Genomic DNA, 20305 nt, shown 5'->3' with positions numbered 1-20305 from the left:
ACTGAATTGGGAAGTCACTACCAAAAACAAATTAGGTATTTTCCTTGAAAAGTGAAATTTTACTAGACTAAAACAAAGTAAATAGATCACAATGGACTCTGTGCACTCTTGGTTTATAAAGATCATTTATTTATAGAAACACCTTAGTAACAGGACGGTCGAAAACCCCTCATTCATTTTTCGCCGAGTAAGGCAGCTGTCCAGTCACCACATCAGTGACTTTACCTGAATTAAAGGACTAGTCAGCTGTCTGCTCCTTCTGCCTTTAATCCCACGGAGCGCTGCCTTCTCCATCTCTCCTGGATGTCCAAGCTGGAAGATGAAGTTCATGACTCCCACTGCTGATAGTCGCCACCCTCGTCAGGCTTGGTGCTTTCACAGGGATTAAAGTCCACACAGCTGTTGGCAGGTCTTCCATTGTGCAGGTTCTCAATGGTTTGATTGAAAGTGTAATTGCGTCTGATTCTGGGGAGCCTGTATCCTTGTCTCTTAGGTTCAGTTGCATTCAGAGACTTTTTGGAAATGTAGGGCATCTCGCTTTTCTCTGTTTCCTGCTCTTTCTCCAACTCCTGTGGGACCTCTGGTGCCTCCTCTTCCTTAGCGCAGTCTTCCTCAGTTTGATATTTTAGACTTTCTTCTGAACAGCTGCTCTGCCCACTGGTGTCTGAAAACAAATGTTTTGCACTTGTTTTGAAAAATACTGAAGGATCTGAGCAAAATACAGGATTAGCCCCATTACAACCCCTTCATTCTCTTCAAGTTTGATCTTTATATTTTTGGTGTTTGTATGTCCTGGAATTCATTCTACTACCCGTATTTTTTCTACCAACAACTTTGTGCACCTACATTGTCAGTAGTATTAGTTTGTTATTGTACTGCATATGTGACTTTAATTGAGTGCCCACCTGCACATCTCTCAGTGTCATCTTGGTGATTAGTCAAAGCTTCTGTTTCTGGAGTTTCTGGGTCCGAATACTCCTTCACTGGAAAGTAAAAACTCTGACAGGATACACAGTCTTTTTTAGTATGAAAGCAAATAAAACATTTGGGGATAATAAAACAAAATCAGAGGTGACAAAAAATATAGCTCTGACAAGTCTGCAGAGGTAGGAAATAATTTCTGATGTCCTATTGCTCCTACTAACAATGTTAATCAACATTTACATTGAGTCAAAAGGGCATCTAAAAACCCTGTAAATATACTACACAATATCTGAATCATACACCCACCTCCACTGAGCTCTCTTGCTCCTCCAGCCTTTCTTGACTCTCGGTGTTTGCCAACCGAAAAAGTCTTGCAGGCTCGGTGGGGGGAAGGATAAATCCATCTGTTTGAACCAGCTTGCTTTCTACGCCTGCAAACCATAGAAGAGTGTCAAGACAAAAGCCACAGAGTGACAACAAATTAGACACAGCCAGAATGAGTTACAGTGGCTTGTTCTGTTTGAATACCTTTTTTGGCAAACCTGAGGGAGTAAATATTGTGCGTTTCAATTTCTTTCTTCTTCTCCTGTGTAGGGGAAACAAAAGATCTGCTGTATACATTGACAACAGATATTTCTCTCACATGAGTAAATAGTGAAATACAGGACAGTTAGCAATATCATTTAAAATGTAAGATATATTTCTTTAAAGATATTTGCTTACATAGCACTTTAATTTCTAACTTAGTTTCCTCAGTGTCATTGGTGACCAACCAACAGGAAGTACACCATCAGACACGAGCAGTATCAGCGGTTCACTAATGGGCAACCATCCGAGGAAAATATTGATCCAGACATCTTAACCAAATTCTCCTACAAATTGCGTAATCTGAATACGATTGGGAAATGCATAACATCATTATTACTGAATCCAAAACCCAGCGGAGCTACTCGTAGATTAGGGAAATATAATGTGAAAGATAATTCTGTCATTGTTGTAGACAGACACATGCACAACAAACAAGACTGTGCCTGTGGCTCCTCAAAAAAGTCTTACATTGGATTTTGTGAGGTCTAGTCACCACAAACATTTTATCTCCTTTCATTCATCCATTTGATTCCTTTTCATTTCTTTTCATGTCAAAATGCGTTCAGCTGGCCTGCAAAAACATTTCTGATGGTACAAATCTTTAAAGGTGCAATAAATAAGAATGTTAGTTTAAAGCATTCATAAATTAACTAAAACCATCAACAGAATGTTAAGAAACAGTGCTGGCATCAAGTCATTGTGTACTGTTCTGTAGGGATATCTACTGAAGTTAGCATGCTAACTGGCTAACCCCGGGTCTGAAAACCTCTTTCCTCCAGCGGTCAGAAGGTCCTGTGTCAGCAGTGTAAACACCAACTCTCCGACTTGCTGCACGGCTAAATAAGCTAACAGCAGCTAGAGTAATAAACAGAATACAGTTAGCATACGTTTACTTATCTGTTGATGCGCTGACCCTATATGTTTAGAGTATGACTTCTTACATACTGCACCTTTAAACCTACCACTGAATCTTAGACCTGTCTTTTTACATTATACGTAGCAAAATGTAGATTAAAGTCTTTCCACTAACCATATTCCCACATAACACATACTGTATCTGCTCATCTTTAGACTTACCCAGAATGCTAGAATAAGAATAAGATGATTTGTCCAAATATTATTCTGACATTTGGATAAGAATTCACTTGAAAATATCTTACAAGCATTTAAGCTCTTTGTAACTTACCTCAACCTCCCCATTTAGCTGATATACTTTCCCTTTTAGAAAGAAGGACAGCTTTCTTGCCTCGGTTGTCTTTCTATGTTCAGTCACTAGTTGGCGATTGAATGAGGCTTGGCACAACTCAAGATTCCTCTCCAAGTCCTAAAATATAGAAATAAAATTGTGTTTGTGTTTGTATTGGTATGGGGATGGTGTGACACTGGATTCCGTTACGCATATCTAACTCTAAACAGTATCAGCCACCAGCCTCCTCCAGGCCTACCACTATCCTCTTGTCCTTCTCCTCCAACTCTGCATTGGCCTCGTTCAGCCTGAGGGTGAGTTCCTCCCTCTCCAGCAGCCTGTGGTCCTGGCTGAGCAGCTGGAGGTGCTTGAGACTGGCTTTTGTGCTAAGCAACGTGCTTTCCGTGGTTTGGAGCTGCCTAGCCAGATTGTCACGGCAGGAACGGGTGTCACGGAGCAAAGCCTGCAGAACTCGGGCCTCATTGTAGTGCCTGGTGAAGATCTGGGCACAGGGGTAGGGAAATTAAACAGACATTAAATGGAGAAACATCTGGGAAGAAGTGAAAAGAAATCAGATTGTCTGCCTAGAATGAAGAGCCGAGGACAAGGTTTCGAAAAGTAAATAATAAATAGCAGTAGATGTAAGGAAGGTTACCTACTGATTGAAGTCTGAGCAGTGAGCACAAGAGACACCAAAGGGGCAAAACCCACCAACCAACCTGAGAGACGCTGTCTTCTGAGTTTTGGAAGTACTGCAGTGCCACCGTGTGGCGATGCTGGAGCCTCCTCAGCAGCTTGTTCTCAGTGCTGGCCTCGTTCAGCCGATGCTGCAGGTCACAAACCTGGCTCTCATGCTCCCTGATACAGTGCATGTAGGCAGACTGAACTCTTGGCCTCGAAGCCTGCAGGGGCTTGATCGGTGGCAACTTCGGGACCTGGAAACTGGCAGTGTTTGTCTTCTGCCTGTGTGGCTCTTGAGCCCGTTTACCTGAGGAAGAATTACCTCCAATATGTTTACATATGAACACACAGTAAGTGCTACTACACAGTTATGACATCATGTTGGGTAAAACACCTTTTTGTCTCAGCTTTGGTTGCCTTGACAAGTCTGATGAGTAGGCCTCTGGACTCTTGTCTATAAGCGAGTCAGCTTGGTCCTCAGAGTCAGACGAGCGGCGTGAACTATTGGAGCCACGGTGCAAAGTGAAGGGAGAGGACCACCTGGAGGTGTCAGTGCTGCGGCCCACAGCATCACCGTCAGCCTCCCTCTGGTGAGCCGCCTGCATCAGTCTCCGCTGCCTGTCACACATCACACTTTTTTGAAAGTCTCTTCCTGTCTGACAAAAGAAGAGCAGTTTGAAGAAAAGATGGTAAAAATGATTTAGGAGAAACAACTTCACTTGTTTTTTTCTGAGATAAATAAAATGCTCAGGAGGTGTTTTGTTCAAAAGGGCCCCAGTTTAGAGTTTGATCACTGAAACATTTTCCTTTTGGTCCCTGCAATCTTTGACTGAGTTGAACAACATCAAATTACCTCCACCATTACCTCAAAGATGATCATATACGTTTTTTTTTTTTTAAACAGTTTTCATTCTTACAGCCTGAATAATCCAGGAGCACCATACCTTCTCTTCTCCTTTTGAGGGGAGCTGTCTTTCCTCTCCTGTCTCACACTTTTGACGGTATAGGTTGTAAATATTGAGCAATTGACGCTAGATCACGTTTCACTTACTGTGAGTTGTTATGGAAAGATGCGTTTACGGTTGTCAAGGTAACCCACGAAAGAACTGGTTACTAAGGGTTCAGAGTAAAACGGGAAACCTGGGCTTTATTAGACCTGTCTTCAAAAAGAAAAACATCTTAATGATATCCACTGTAAGTATGATTATTATTACTGTATTTTTAGTGTCCATTTTGTATTTTGATTTACAGCGTAGGCTGTGTCGGTAGCTACAAATCAAAAATGTAACCGAATTAAACATGATCAAATTAAAAATAAAATAAGTAATAAGTAGTCTCCGAGTGAGTCGGAAGTGCATTGTTGGCTCGTGTGCTCTCTTCACAGGGACTAGGCTACTTAGAGGGAAAGTGGGCCAGTTTCCCATGTTGTGGGGGGGAACCCTGTTCAAGGACCCCAAACAGGCCCGTGGTCCCCGCTTTTGGAAACTAAAGCCGTACAGCCTACAGTGCTGGTCAGTGCTATTTCTGTCCATATATGCACTCGGCAGGGTGCTGGAGACTAACTTCACTGTCCCCTGCGCCGACGGGCAGCTGAAAGTGCCAATCAGCCCGTGCCGCGCTGCGCCCCTAGGGGCCAACCCGCCAATCCTGCGCTAATGGAGGCCGCGGACAGAAATAGCCTCAGCAGTGTGTGTGTGTGTGTGTGTGTGTGTGTGTGTGTGTTTGTGTGTGTGTGTGTGTGTGTGTGTTTGTGTGTGTGGGTGTGTGTGTGTGTGTGTGTGTGATCTCAGTGCTATGTCTCCGTCCTCGGTGCGCTCTAATAATAGAGGAGGCTGCCTGCTCCTTTAAGAGCCCACTTGTTGAATACTCCACAAAATATATTGTAACAAAATGGTTATCAAAGTATTTCTCGCCACCTCATCGGGATCCACTGCGGTAAGCATCCAGTCCGTTCGGCGGCTGGTTTCTCATTAGAATGAACTTTTTGCTGTTTGTGCTCCTTAAAAACCGAGCGGGACTCTGTCTCACGCTCTCCACAGCGCTAACCTCGTAATTAATGTCACCCGCCTTTCAGTTTTGTGTGCCTAAAGTCTGTGGATGTGCTTGTGACTTGATTCATGCGTAGATTTAATCTTAAACTGTGCTTCAGGACTGTTTAATCAGCCCACCTCGCAAGTCGATGTGATTCACATGCAGAGCTTTCTAGAACAGAGGCTCTCAAAGCTTTTCATAGTCACAGAGCTCGATATAAAGACGCCTTTAGACCACACAGCCGGTGTTGGGACAGACTTTTCAGTCTTTTTCGATCTATTTGAGATCAGATAGGATATATCTAGAAGTGTCTGTGCACTTGATAACCAGTGCGGCAGGGAGGGGGTGGATTCATCCTCCTGATCTACTTTTGGCAAAGCCACATAAGCAGTTTGAACTAGTCCATGGGGTGGCATGGTGGCCAAGTTGGTCAGCAGTGTTGTCTCAGTGCATAAAGACCTGACCTGACGGGACTTGTATGCATGTTTGCTTTTCCAAAGTTGGTCGGTCTTCAGATCAGCGCATCCTGGGATTGGTGCAAGGTCCTCAATCTGTTTTTAGAAATGAGTGATCTACTAACAATCTTACAACATCCTGATTCCATCACTGTTTAAACACAAAGCGTTGCTTTTCTCCTTTGTTTTGGGGGTGTTTGTATAATGGCTGAAATTAAAAGTTACATGAATAGTCGATTAACCTGATGATTTGTGTTGTCAATTAATAGATAAACTATAAGTTGTCAAAAATTGTGAAAAACAGACAATCTCAGTTTCCAAGAGCCCAAAATAACATCTTCATATTACATTTTCTGTCCAACTAAAAGTTCAAAACACAAAGATATCTAATCTGCTATGATTTGACACAGAGAAAAGCTGCATTTCGACACATTTGAGAAGCTCAAACAAACAAATGTTTGACATTCTTGCTTGAAATAACTTCAGCATCTAATCGCTTACCAAAATAACTGGCAATTAAAAGTTTGAACCATAGTTTATGAGGGTGTCACCTTGTGTTGAAAAGTGGAGGGGACATGAGGACATTTTTTAAATGGTCTTCAACATATTGGAGGCAATATAATAAGGGGAGAAGATAATTACGCAAGGGAAAAGCTGCATAATGGCGCATTAGTTTTTTTTGTTACGTTTGTTAGTTGACATTTGGGCACATTTTTAAACTTAAAGAGGCACTTTGTAGTTTTAGAGAAGAAATTCAAACTCAGATTTTTAATATTAACGAGGTCATAACACAAACTTGGAAATATTCATTTTTTTCCATAACTGAATAAACACGATGTTCTCAGAGGAAAATAAGTTTCCCAGAACAGAAGCTAGAAAAGGTGGCAGGGTCCGCCACATATAAACAAAGTAAAACGGGATTCTATTGTGTTGTCCCTTAAGGTCAGTTTGTTTATTCAGCTTATTCAGTCATGGAATTAAAAATTAAAAGTTTGTTTATCAAGTTTGTTTAGGCATAGAAAGTCACTGAAGATATATGTTCTCTGATCAAAATGTCTTCCTCAAAACTACATAGTGCACCTTTAAGCTTCTTACAAGTGATGGGGACAAATAAGGTCATTTTAAAAGTGGTGTAAATGACACCTGTGATACTTAATATGTTTATTTGCTAGGACAGGGCACCAGCAGGGAGCGTCATGTACCACATTTGAAATTTAAACTGCGCACGCGTATTTTCTTTACTTTGAAGTTATATGACTTTGAATGTACACCCGTCTCCCCCTGTCCTGCGCAATCTGTTGAATGTATTCATTTTTCTGCCTCCCAGATCAAGAAGAAGCAGCAAGATGTGGTCGGTTTCTTGGAGGCTCTCAAGGTGGACTACACTCCACTGGACATCGCCTGCAACGAGGAGAACCGCATGTGGATGAGGCAGAACGTCCCCAGTGAGAAGAAGCCCACCAACGGCATCCCCCTCCCCCCTCAGATCTTCAACGAAGAAAGCTACTGTGGGGTAAGAACTCGGAAAATACTGTCCAAAGGCAAAGACTTGTTATTCAGAAGAACTTCTACAATATAATACACAATATTTACTTTCACTCACTGTACGACAATGTAAAGACCCACCCTACTGAGTGTGTATGATAAGATGTAATGAATCGTTCAAGGATGTTTCCTTCCTATGCAGGACTATGACACGTTCTTCGATGCCAAGGAGGACAACTTGGTGTATACCTTCCTAGGGCTGCCCCCTCCTCCTGGGTCAAAGGTTAGAGCTGTTTTCTGTTTTCTGCTGTGGACAAACAAAACTAAATAATGTCATTTATTTCACCCGCATACCAGGCTGCATATCTGCTGTATTGGGACAGCATCATCAGTGTTGCTTGTTCAACCAAAGGGCTAATATGTTGTCTTTCAGGATATTTAGGATTTCTGTTTAATGTTAATATTTTGTGCCTTTACAATTCATTGTTAGCTTAAGATGTTGTCAGATAAGATATTGTTTAGTTTTTAATTTCTAGAACAAAACAACTGATTCGACACCCACCTGTCTTAGACATAATGGCAATAATCTCGGCAGAATCATGACAGCTGTGCAATCAACATAATTTATTGTATCAAGTAATCATCAGGGTATGAAATGACTTTAATACCCTGCACATGGATTGAAATGAACACCTGCATAAACCTCTATATATGATGACTTTTGTATTACTGTGTCATGCACACAGCCCACATGGGCTTACAAGACGGCAAAGCTAATTTAAACCAGATCCAGAATGCTGCATGAGCATTTTCCAGCATTGCGGGTCCAAAATACCAGAGGCATACCAGATTTCATGACTTATTTATGTTGTCAGACCTTAATGCCTACAACAAAATTCACATATAACTGAGAAGGCATATGTGACTGTAATCTACAAGAGAAATTACACTAAAGATCGTCATCTTGCCCTCTCTCCACACTTATTAGACAAAGTTAGACTCTTTAAAATACAGAAGAAAAAGGGACTCCACCTCCAAGTCAACCTGGCTGCTGAAGCAAATTCTAGACACGTCTACAGACTTAAATGGCTTAAAATTCTACGAGATATGTTGAAATGAACAGAATTGACTTTTATTTTGTGAAAACCATTCCGATTTGCAGTTGTAACTTCAAAATGTAGAGGTCATATTGGCTGCTGCTCCTAACGGTTAATTTCAAGCCTTGATTGTGGTTGTCACACTCGTGTTAAACCTGATCATTTCATTGAAACAGGAAGCAGAACAGACCGACAAGGAGCACATTGTGGAGAATGGGACCCATGCTGCGGAAACTAATGAGGATGGGAACCTTGATGACTCAATAGTAATGCCGTCGTTGCTTTCATTTCCCCCGTCATGCTTTATTTCCTTTCATTGTGTCTCACCTTTTCATTTCCATCCAGTGCAACTGAACAGCTTCCCCACTGTCCTCACCTGTCCACCTGATCGACCTCCTAATCTTATACCTTTTGCTCCGTTCCAGTCCTGACATCGACTAATCTTTTTGTGTTTTGCATGAATGAGACATTTAACACAATATACTGAGTTGTCATTGTACCACTGTGACATTGCATCGCTGTGTTCAGACTGCCGCACCGTTGCGAGGCATCATGTTTCGACAGTCCTTTCTATAATTAGTACTTTATATAGTAGAGTGTGTTTGGTTTGCGATATCAAATGTAGTGTGTTGTTCCCTTATTATGGTTTTGTTCAATGCATACTAATGTGTCTTTTGTTTCCAGTGACTTTCTAACAGTTTTCCTCCCCAAACAAAATCCCAGCTGGTCCTTAGTTGCAAAAGCAAACATCATTTCTGCATTCAGCCATCTTTAAAATGGAATGATAGTATATATTTGAAACCTCAGAAAACACTACTCATGAGGAATATTTTACTCCTCATATGCTTTACTCATTGCACAGATACTGACTTAGCTAAAGAGTATTAAAGAACTAATTTTATTTCCTACTGTGAAGTGTAAAGTAGCTGAAGAAGACTTAATGGATTTCAATGTTTTTTTTTTTTTGCAAGACGTTAGCTAACGCACCGCTGCTTAGCTGAGCCTGTCTTGTTATCCCTCAGGGTATAAAACAGTGCTCCGAGGACAAAAATGCAAACTGAGTTAATTTTCGCTTCATTTTGTTTCCAGCAGGAGTTCAGTCGTCCCTGCGTTTGTCCTGTTCATTTTATAATACTTTTAATACATACTGTACATTTGACTAGACTAATTACAGGAATAGTTGTTTTTTCACATTTTGGTAAATATGCTTATTTGCTGTCTGGCAGCAAGTTAGATGAAAAAAAAAATCTGCATCACTCTCGAGCCTGTGTGCTAAATGTGAAGCTACAGCCATTAGCTAAAAAGCTTAGCGCAAAGACTGGAAACATGTAGAAAAAGCTAGTCTGTATCTTTGCAAAAGTAACACAATCTGCCTGCCGGATCCTCAAAAGCTCTCTGCTTAACATGTTATATCTCATCTGTTATAAAAATGATAAATGGTTATTCCTACAATCCAGTTATTGCATGGATTAAAACAAGCACAATATAAGTCCATGGTATCGGTTGGCGGTCTGGAAAGGAATCTGAGGCAGTCTGATGATGATGAAAATATGTTACTGAATCGTGGATAAACCAACGTGTTTCCACTCAGAACAGCTGTCATCAGGACGCGTAAAGCAATAAAGGCGTGCTCTGACGAGGTTCTGTTATATTACTATACTATATATTACTCTATTACTGGTTCTGACCAGGTGCCTAACTCGCCAAATTTAAGACGTGATGTTTTAATTTTGATTTATAGGTTCTGCTGGGTGAATATAGCTAGTAGGATTGAGCCGGACTCTCTGTTTCCCTCTGGTTGCAGTCTTCATGCTAAGCTAAATCAGGCTAATTGGCTGCTGGCTGTAGTTTCATATTTAGCCTACACATGTGAGTCTAGAATTGATCCTCTCATCTGAATCTCAACAAGACAGCTATTATGTGTGTTTGCTGAGGTGATAAATGATTCCTGTAGGCCTGTGACACCTGTGACAAAAAGCCGTCGTCATGTCTTGATGCATCATTCCAAACTTCATTTTTATCCAAAGACCTGACCCTCCAGTCTCAGCCTTTTTAACCACTACTACCTCTTCTCTCCTCCACTCTGCTCCCAGGATTGACTAACACCTACCTTCTAAATTTTTCATCCTCTCCAACTGATGAGCTGACTGTTTGAAGCCATGCCTGAATTCCATTAATATTCAAATGAGGTTTTCTTTCTTATCACATCTTTTGTTTTCCTTGACCCCCCGGTTGTTGCTTTCACTTCACATATAAGGATGTTCCAGTGGAGGAGCGCAACGGGCATGCACATGAAGAGGAGGAGGAGGAGGAGGAGCAGGCAGCTGGTGAGGAGGAGGAAGGTGAGGGTGGTGAAGAGGAGGAGTTGGAGGAGGTAGCGGAGGGAGAGGCGGCAGATGATGAAGCCACGGAAGGAGAAACAGCAGGAGACGAGGCCCCCGCCGAGGATGATGGGGAGGAGGAGGAGGAGGCGGTGGAAGAAACCGACGAGGTCACAGAAGACACAGTAATTGCCACTTAACTCGACTCCCTCGTCTCCCTGTAGTTTCACCTCTCCCTCCATCCCCTTGAATGTTTTGAATTGAATGTTCTTTTCCTCCATCTTCCCGTCATTCCTGGAATGCTCTGTTTTTCCTCCCCTCAGCGTCTCCACTTTCCCTTTTAATGTTGTCCTTTCCTTCCACAATAAGGGTTTGCCCCCTTTTCAAGTTCCTGTCGTCCTCGTGCTGCATCTCCTCGTCGAGTCCCTCTCAGTTTCATATTAACCACAAATGTGTTCCTGTTCACTGTTCCTGTTCAGCACTATCGGTGTCTTCACTGTTGTTTTTCTGCAACTTGTATGGGGTTTTGTGTGCTGTTGTTTTTATTTACCCCTATCTTTGTATTTTCCTGACGACTTGTCTTGATCTACCTTGCGTTCCCATTGCATATCCATTCACTATTAACTGTCCTTTTCGAGGTGTGTCAGTACGGTCCCACTTTTTTTCCCAGTCCGATGAGCCTGATCTGTGGATGATGCTGTGTTTCAGTGTGAATATTTACTACGTGTCTCTAATACTGTCATATCTGCTTTTTTAGGAGGGCCGTGCAATGGAGGAAGAGCAGGTACGTTTATGAACACACTGAACAAGAGTCAACATTTAAAGGGCCTGCGTGTTTCACTGATTTCTCTCTCTTTTTTTTTTTTAAACAGGAAGAAGCCGATGAGGACAGGGTAAGAAGAGACACACTGGCTATTGTTGACGCTGAATCTGAAGGGTGTGATTAATAAAAGCAAACCGCAGCAACAGCAGCAGTTAACACAAGCTGTGCGTTGTACCACCTTTTTACTAGTAGTTAGACAAGCCTGCACTCCAGAGACATGATACTTGTTTCTTTTTTATTAACTGCAGCTAATTTAAGATGCAGTATAAATTGTTTATCATGGAATGCATGTGAAGTGGATGTCCATGAACACTTTCCTTCCCTGTCAGTCATTTCTGTTTTAGAATCTGACCAGTCTTCTACCGAGCCCAGCTACGTCTGCTTGGCAGTGATCGGTCTGAAATAATAACTACTAATATGAGCTCAAATTTAAGTGTTTCTATTAACTGTCACATTAATTCATGGTTTGTTGTATTTACAATAATGTTAACACATGATCTTCCCAAGGTGCTGTTACTGTTGTGCTTCAAAAATGATGTATTTTTTAATTGTTTTTGTCTGTCTTTAAATAAGAAACAAGAGGTTTTGCATCCCTTTTAAAATGATCAGTATTATTTCAAGTATGACTTATTTTAGCAAACATGTATGCATGCATTGTCTTTGTTTTGTCAATATCTATGTAACATTTGTTAGAATATATAATCTGCTTTCCCTACTAGCCTAATGTAATGAGCCAGCCACAGTAGATTCAATACGAAAAGCCTCTAATGTCCAGTATGTTAGACAGCAGGTGATCAGTCAGGTACAACCCCACTATGACTGTAGCTATATTTATATATATATATATATATATATATATATATATATATATATATATATATATATATATATATATTCCAATAGTAATCTCTGTTATAGTGTGTTTGGTCAGTAACCCATGCCTCTCCTCACCCTGCTAATGCAGTGAAAAATATAATACATTTTCTGGTAACCCTGCCCACTTCATCCAATCAGGACTCCATAGAGGCGGTCCTGTCAGCTCCTGAACACACAGAGAGCAGAATCCTCCTGTTGGCTTCTAAGTTAGCTAAAATAATACGTAACAGCAGCAGATTAAAAAAATTCAAAATTCACAAAAATCTTCAACAGTGAAGAAATAACAGTTATGATGTCATGTCAAAGACTTCTGTTTATAGAGTTGCAAGGATCTTCCATTCAGCTTCTGTTTGTGGTGGAAATATGTCTCGTGACCATTAAACAAGCCTCAGCCACTGAGAAAAAATATGTAATCAAAGACATTTTTGCCAAGGACTGCTAATTGAACTTAACAGTTCCCTACTATGCATCATATAGGATCATGTGTCATTAGAATTGTGACATTTTACTTTTAACAAAGAGTTTGCCATACAGCAGTTTTAATCCAGATAGGTCACACAGTAATTGACATGTTACACAAAGAAGCTGAATAGCTGCGTTTAGTAATATGCCTTCAGTTTTCTGTTCCTGACTCAGTTACACTTAGATTTCAGAGGTCCTGCTGCTGGCGCTCACACCCGTCTAGTTCCTCATGCACGCACCGAATGCCGTATGTTTGACCCGTTCTTTGCCCTTCTTTTTGTCCATCTCTTGGTTTGCTCCCTCTAGGAGGAAGAGGATTTGCAGTCAGAGGTAACTGTGCGTCGGTGATTGTCTCTTTCTGCGGTTCCTCCGTATAGTCATCAGCAGTGTGGGTTTGGCGGTGCAGAGATGAGGGAAGGCTGCTCTGGTTGGGGGTGGGGATGGGGTCTGCTGTTCCCTCCCATCTGTGTATTCAGTGTGCTCACCTCACCTTTTCTCTCCCTCTCCATGCGCTCCCTCATCATCACTCTACTCCATTTGTCTTGTTTTTTCCTCTGTGTCTGCTAACATGCTGTTCCTCATTTCTTCCCAGTTCTGTAGCTGCCTCCTGACAACCTTCAACTATCCCCGTAGTTTCCATTTTCAATGAGAAGTCTTTTTCTATAGCGCATGCCTGTGGTGCTCTTTTGCTCCCCACACAGCCTGCTGACCTGCTATCTGTTATTCCCTCTAGGAGGAAGAAGAGCTACGACAGCTTGAGGTAGATCCATGTGATATGTTTTTGATTTTCCTGCTTTTACCCTTCTTCAGTTTTGCGTTTTTTTTTTCCCCCCCCCAGATATCTCTCTCAGTCATTTTCTTGCTACCTTCACCACCTCCTGGTGTATCACGCAGTCCTTTACTTTTCTTTTTGACTTTTTCCAGCCAAGGTTATTCCGTGTTTTTTGTTTGTTTGCCATACTGTTAGCTTGAAGGAACCAGTCATATTGCTGAATGAGAAGCATGTAGTCTCTGTAGACAGAGTTAAGAGACAAGTTTAAAGACAACATTGCTGGATATTAAAAAAAGAGGCTTTGCTTGTCTCCATCCACTCACATATGCAGTGATGATTAAAGTAGTCTGGTGTGCGTCATAAGGATATTCCGAATAGACGGGCTGTTTTTAGAGGAATCATTTTACTTATCTAAGTCACATTAATTTGATACCGCACTCCATTTATTTTCACATAAGTGGCAAGAAAGTAAAACATATATATAAATAATGATATGATATAATAAGTGTGAATTTGTGCCAATATTTGGACAATAGCCAAAAATAGTAATATTAGCAATACGCAGCATTTAACAGTGGAATGTAAATGACAAGAAATACAGCATATCTCCATTAAAGTGTCCAAATGTATGTGTGTAAGTTTGTGTAGCTTGTGTGTGCAATGAATTTACAATAATATCTCAAAGGTTTACCCTCCACTGCATCCCTGTTTGCTTTACAAACAGGCACAAACACACACACACACAAGTTGTAATGTCCACATGACCCACTAACTTTTACAGTTTCACTTTGATTTACTCACTAAAATCTCTCGACACAGCATCCTCACGCTCTCCAGCTGTCACAATCCAAATGGGGGAACACTGATTTTCTTACTCTGGGCTTTGACTGTCAGGGAACATACCTGAAGACCCCAGACGTTATTGTGCCACAATTCTGCAGTTGCTCACACACAGATTGTCACACTGCACATTATCGATATGATCAATTCAGTGACTTTTGACACAGCATCGCTCAAGTCGGGGTTAACTTCCTATACAGAGTCCACACTTAACCAGACCTCCAATCAGGCCGGCTTTAAAATGAAAACACTGTGAAGCCTAAAGTTAGTTGGAGTAAAACAACCCTGCTCTAAGTGCTGTGTGAAAAGCGCTCTACTTCTCCGAGACATTCCAGCCTCTGCCTGATATTCTATCCTGTATCTGTTGCTGCTTTGCTTTGCTTCGCCTACCTTCCTCTCTACCTTCCCATCTTTTTTTGTCGTTGTCCCACCTCTGTTGCAGGAGCAGGACGAACACGGCAGCGAGGTAGCTTCTGTGGTCTGTGGTGCCTTGTGCTTTTCAGGCTTAATAGACTGTAGAGGTTTTCTCTGTCCTTTCCTCTTTCCTCTCTCTCTGTGTGCTGCATGGACTTCTTTTCAATAGAGATGCCCGACGGTGTGCAGCATGAAAACAATGCGACAGTATTTTACTTAAACCTCAGGTGGATTTAGTTTGGTAACGAAAATGTGATTCTGCATCAGGCAATGTGTATATTTTTTTCTGACATTCACATACTTAACACGACATGGTTTCATCTTCCATAGGAAGAAGAAGAGGCTGAAGTTCAAGAGGTATATTTGGATTGTAGCTCTCCGTCCATGTTGTGCATGGTGTGAGTCATGTTGGGACTTTTATGCATGATCTGACTGCATACAAGTGAAGAAAGACTTTACGCACAGGTTGATGCTAACGTTTCTATTGTGGTTCCCAGTTGGCAGTTGTGTGCGTTGCACAATGTGGGGATGTGACTGTGCTCTGATTTTTACTGATGAGCATCACTAAAAAGACGGCACCACGTGATATTTCAGTGTTGCATAAACAATATTCATTCAGGCATTTTCTCTGAGTCTGCCAGGTCATTCTGACCTTTCTGTTTTGATGCCTTCAGAGCAGGTGGAAAGTTTGGATGTGTTCTTTGACTCTGCCTGTGTGCACATGAACGTAACTTGGGCGTGTTTTCATTTTGGTGATGTTATTGCACGGAGAGGGGACACTCTGACTTGACACGGGGACATGTCTTTGTCGTTCTCTTTTTTTAAAAGAAGTCATGGCTTTTGTTTGTTTTTTACCAAGAGTGCTCTGAAGGAAAGAGGATGTGACAAGTTCCAGAGAAGATAGATGAGATGGATCACGTCTTGATATTTTGCAACACTACATGAAAAAAAACACATCGAAAATAGATGCGTCACATCAGATTTGTATGGAGAACTGAAACAGCCTAAATAAAAAATAAGTATGTGAATAAATACATAAATGAATATGCCATGAAATGGAATAAAATTAGATTTAAAAAAGTGTAGGCATTAATTTATTTAGAAAATTGTGGTCATTTATCTTTGTATTAAATCACCTATTTATTTACTTCCCCATTTAAGTTAACATTAGATTTAATAATTGTATTTATTTCTGTATTTTTTCTGTATTATTACCCCTTTACATTGCCCTAGTACTTTGCTCTCCTCTTTCTATCTTTCTTTCTTTCTGGAGGAATGAAATTAAAAGGGAAAGTAAATTAATAAGGTAATTGATAGAAAGATAAATACATACAGAAGCAAACTGAAATAACAAAAGCCTTATTCATTTTAAATATTAGCTCAGTATGACGTGTGACCTTTACTTTATTATTGTTTTAATTAATTTTTTTTACATCACATGGATGTCGGCAGAGGTCTCGTCAGTTGTATGTAGTTCATGTTTTTGCATTTAAAAGCCAATTCATACCGTTCAATAACATTTTGTTGATATTTTGTTTTTGCTGCATTTCATGGCATATTACTACATGTATGTAATAAGTTATTTATTCCTCACTGTGACTGTGTCCGTCCTCCAGAGGTTTGTGTGATAGTGTTTGTTGCTCACTATCTTAAGTTGTATGACAGGGTGGAATTGAGTGATTGTGGCATCTAATTATAGATAACGATGTAAACTCCCTTTGTCCCTCGGTGAGTGTGTTGTTTACTCCAAGAGGGCAGTCATTAAACTGTCCTCAGCCACTGCAGCTTGAGCGATTACACCCGAACAGAACACATCTTGTACGGTGCACCGTCTTAAGCACCGCTCTTGTCTCGTTTAGGTCGTCTCAGGATACACAGAAATCTTTAGGCCATTAGTTTCCTCAGTTGCTCTCATCCCTGCCACCACTGCAACCACCCGCACGTCTCTCGGGTTTCTTCTTCTCCTCCATTTTTATCCCGCCCTCACTGCAACCACTAACATGTGAAGTCCTCTCACCTCCCTGCCACATGGACCACGACCTCACACAACCCCCTTCTCTCTCTCTGTCTCTCTCTCTCTCTTTCTTTTTTTTAAATGCGTCAAAGGAAGAGGAGGAGGACGTGGAAGAAACACAGGTAGTATTACCGCCAAGAGTGACATCCATTTGGTCTCGTCCGACCCGCTGCCTGTGTTTGACGTGCCTGCAGAAAATGTTGTCGTACACTCTTTTTAACAAGATGGACACGCCATAAGATCATCATGATAATTCAGAGCTTGTGATCACTGATTGTATTGGAGTGAGGAGGCTCGGTGGAGAGCAAGTAAGAGATAACTGTTTTTTGAAAAGAGAGGAAAGCTCTCTTTTTCTTTTCTTTTTTTCTAACGCCATCTGTCAGGGGGATCATCGTTGCTTTTATTTACGCAACAAACTAAGCAGATCCAAACTGTAATCTTTTTTTCCTAAATACACTCAGCTTTAAGCTCCCCCGCCCAATGGGATCTGACCCGAGTCGCTGACATGAACAGCATATACTGCACCCGGTTTCACTGAATCTCTCTACGAAACAATGACATTTCAAAGACGATATTATCACTAACAGTTCTACAGAAACACACAGATTTGAATACATTGTAGAGGACTTTCTACCTCTGTCAACTCTTAATTGTTTTAATGTGAGTACTTGTTGTTAAGACGTGATTATTTCTTCCAACAGGAGGAAGAGGCGGAGTAGTTAAAGCCAGGCGACGTCAGCGATGTTGACTTACTGATATCCAGGTAAAACTTGTCTCCACCGCTTCTTTTACTGCTTTTGTCCTACCACTGGAGGGCAGCAACACATTAAGCGAATTGGTAACACATGCTACCGCAACATGAACAGGTCCCATCGGTGCTGCTTTTATGTTTGGCTTTTATGTAACTGGATTAAAAAAAAAGAAAAACCCTGTATAAAGAGCAGAGTTTTACTACTGTGTCTCACTTAGACCCTGCTATCAAATCAAAAGGATAATAACACGATAACTCAACCTCTCTCAGTCAACACTGCACCTGTGGAGCAGCATTATGGTGGCCACCGCAATGTAATGTTCTTGCTGTTACATATGAGAGTTATGGGTGTTTGTATGGAGTTTAGTTTTTTTATTTATATGCACTGTAAAGGTGTTCAGCCAGAGGAAAACAAAATAATGCGGCAGCCTGTTTACAAGGGGCTGCCACTGCTGTCTCCATCTGCAAACAGCTTCAGTGAGCACACACACTGCCTGGGGATCATCTGGAGCCATAACAAAAACATCCCACAATTTCCCTTTTTTTCTGCCCCTCCAAGGCTGTGGCAGTGACGATGATGGCAATGATGATAAGGATAATCCTAATCTTCAAAGCTTTTAGCCCTCCTCTGCACGTCGGGCGTCTGTATGTTATGACCCGGTGCACGCAGAGCCACAGAGCAGAGCAGGCTCTTGGAAGGAATGGCGGCGCTCGTCTCCCTCCTCTCTGAGCTGTCTCCGAACCCCTGCGAGCCCCTGTCACGCCTTGTTAGAGGAAGCTGCTAAGTGAGCTTCAGATGTGCCTCCGGAGGAGCGGGCACACTGGGTGGCACAGGCGTAGCGGTGGTGGTGGCAGCCTCAGCCACCACAGACGACTGGAGAATGTGTGGCCTCATTTTTTTCCATCTTTCTTTTCATCTGCTTGCATTGTGTTTCAGCCTGAAGGAGCCTCCTGTTCTGTCCCTTCCTGACCCCTGACGCTTGACCCCCTCAGCCACGTCAGACAGCCCCTTCCCAAGGCCGCACTGGATCCCACTGGAAACTGTCCCTCATGTGCTCGAAGGCACCCTCTGAACTGAAAAGACCCCCTCCCACCCCATCCCCTTCCCTTTTGACTGCAATGTTGACTTAATTTTTATATTTTGCTAGTAGAGACATACTGTACTGAAAATGCGCAGAGTAGCCCAGTGGTGTCAGTTTGTTTTTAATGAGTAGCTTTTGTAAAATGCAAAACAGTTATTTTGTTAAACTCAGACTTATTTCTCATGTTTTTGCTCCTAGAGATTCTCGTTTCCTAACACAAAGAGGCAGTGACCTTTTCAGAAAAATATTACCTTGGCATACCTTCGCTTGTGGCCTCACATCCAAAGGTTCATAACTCACGCTTTAGTGAGTGTTCTGTCCTTTTATCGCAGTAAGTCTCACCAATGTTGTGCCTCGATGACTCTTTCTATTCTGTCAACTGAATGTACAAATGCAACCTAAGACTTCTAACAGCCACGCGAGGGAGAAAATACGCACACACTGCAAACGAACTCCGCCGCCACTACAACTACTCCTGCCGATACTGCTGTCTAATCAATGCACTTTGTTGAATGAAGAGTGAAACATGTGACTAAGACTTGGATGCAATGGAAAATGCAATAAAGTAGACTGGTAAAACAACAAACCCTTCTATTTTGCTTTATTTGTAACTCTTTTGTTGCCATATTTATAGATCAATGCACCATTGTGCAGTCTGGGCAAACAGGAAAATAAAGCACAAAGCAGCGTCCCAGGAGATCCTGGTGAGAGGCAGAGGGGGACATACACTATAATCATTAGACACGGCATTTACTGTAAGTACTTTTCAGAGCCATGTAACTGTTGTGAACATGCCAAATATATAATAAGCTGTCATGTACACAGGACCTACTCCTGGTTAAATTTGAGAGTCAAGTCACTGAGCAAAGAGTGAAAAATATGACATGCAGCATACTGGCCTCCACAAAATCCATGATCCTCCCTCCCAAGGTGAAAAAACACATTATTCAGCCAAACATTCTTCAAACAATAGGAGGAGTCTGCAGCTCTGTAAATACTGTTGTTAGGCTGTACTTAGCAGACTTTTCCTGAACTAGACTAAGTTGAAATCATTAGTTACTTTGCCGATTACAGGCTGCATCCGGCAATCGGATAAAAAAGGGGATGAAGATGATTCTGGTAATAAAAAAAAAAAATGTGAATATTGGATCTTGTAATTGGCGAGGCTGGTAATTGATTGACCTGTAATATACACTGTATACTACATATATGTAAATATGTATACTTGTATTTTTGATACTATAACGAAGTACCATAACAAAGACAATTACAGGACAAGTACAGATATTTTTACTTTTACTCAAGTAGGACACTGCTGATTAGAATCTACCAAAAACCCAAAAGTACCATAATAAACATTACATTACATGATTAAAATAATGAATAAATATAAGCCACAAAAACATTTCCATGGGCATGCTATGAGCACCACAAGCCAAGTATCATGTACATGTACTCTGTAAATTTAGAGGGCTGATGTCATTACTGCAGGAAGTTGGTTAT

The 20305-nt window shown here is 41.4% G+C and overlaps 2 protein-coding genes across 38 annotated transcripts; one reads left to right on the top strand and one right to left on the bottom strand.

The window, feature by feature from the left end:
- Positions 1-106: 106 nt before the first annotated feature.
- LOC115571164 (lebercilin-like protein) lies at positions 107-4468 on the bottom strand. Of its 3 annotated transcripts, none has more exons than XM_030400292.1 (9): positions 4324-4468; positions 3774-4035; positions 3418-3686; positions 2958-3200; positions 2699-2836; positions 1453-1510; positions 1231-1355; positions 906-999; positions 107-664 (listed from the first exon to the last, which is right to left on the bottom strand). In XM_030400292.1, the coding sequence occupies exons 2-9, from the start codon at positions 4006-4008 to the stop codon at positions 327-329; spliced, it is 1500 nt and encodes a 499-aa protein (XP_030256152.1). In that variant the 5' UTR covers positions 4009-4035; positions 4324-4468; the 3' UTR covers positions 107-326. The 3 variants fall into 3 exon arrangements, with proteins under 3 accessions (XP_030256152.1, XP_030256161.1, XP_030256172.1); XM_030400301.1 differs by having other exon boundaries at positions 3774-4031; XM_030400312.1 differs by having other exon boundaries at positions 3774-3997; positions 4324-4460.
- sh3bgr (SH3 domain binding glutamate-rich protein) lies at positions 4425-19388 on the top strand. Of its 35 annotated transcripts, none has more exons than XM_030400359.1 (13): positions 4426-4573; positions 7193-7378; positions 7553-7633; positions 8624-8713; positions 10705-10953; positions 11526-11552; positions 11641-11661; positions 13236-13259; positions 13663-13689; positions 15286-15312; positions 17062-17091; positions 17671-17732; positions 18658-19388. In XM_030400359.1, exons 1-12 carry the CDS (start codon positions 4442-4444, stop codon positions 17686-17688), a joined length of 912 nt encoding a protein of 303 aa, XP_030256219.1. In that variant the 5' UTR covers positions 4426-4441; the 3' UTR covers positions 17689-17732; positions 18658-19388. The 35 variants fall into 35 exon arrangements, with proteins under 35 accessions (XP_030256193.1, XP_030256426.1, XP_030256212.1 ...); XM_030400634.1 differs by lacking the exon at positions 4426-4573 and adding an exon at positions 5101-5314; XM_030400415.1 differs by lacking the exon at positions 13236-13259 and having other exon boundaries at positions 10705-10938.
- Positions 19389-20305: the final 917 nt, after the last annotated feature.

The sequence above is a fragment of the Sparus aurata genome, chromosome 2 (assembly GCF_900880675.1).
Source record: "Sparus aurata chromosome 2, fSpaAur1.1, whole genome shotgun sequence".
Lineage (NCBI taxonomy): Eukaryota > Metazoa > Chordata > Actinopteri > Spariformes > Sparidae > Sparus > Sparus aurata.
This window is presented reverse-complemented; position numbering and strand designations above follow the sequence as displayed.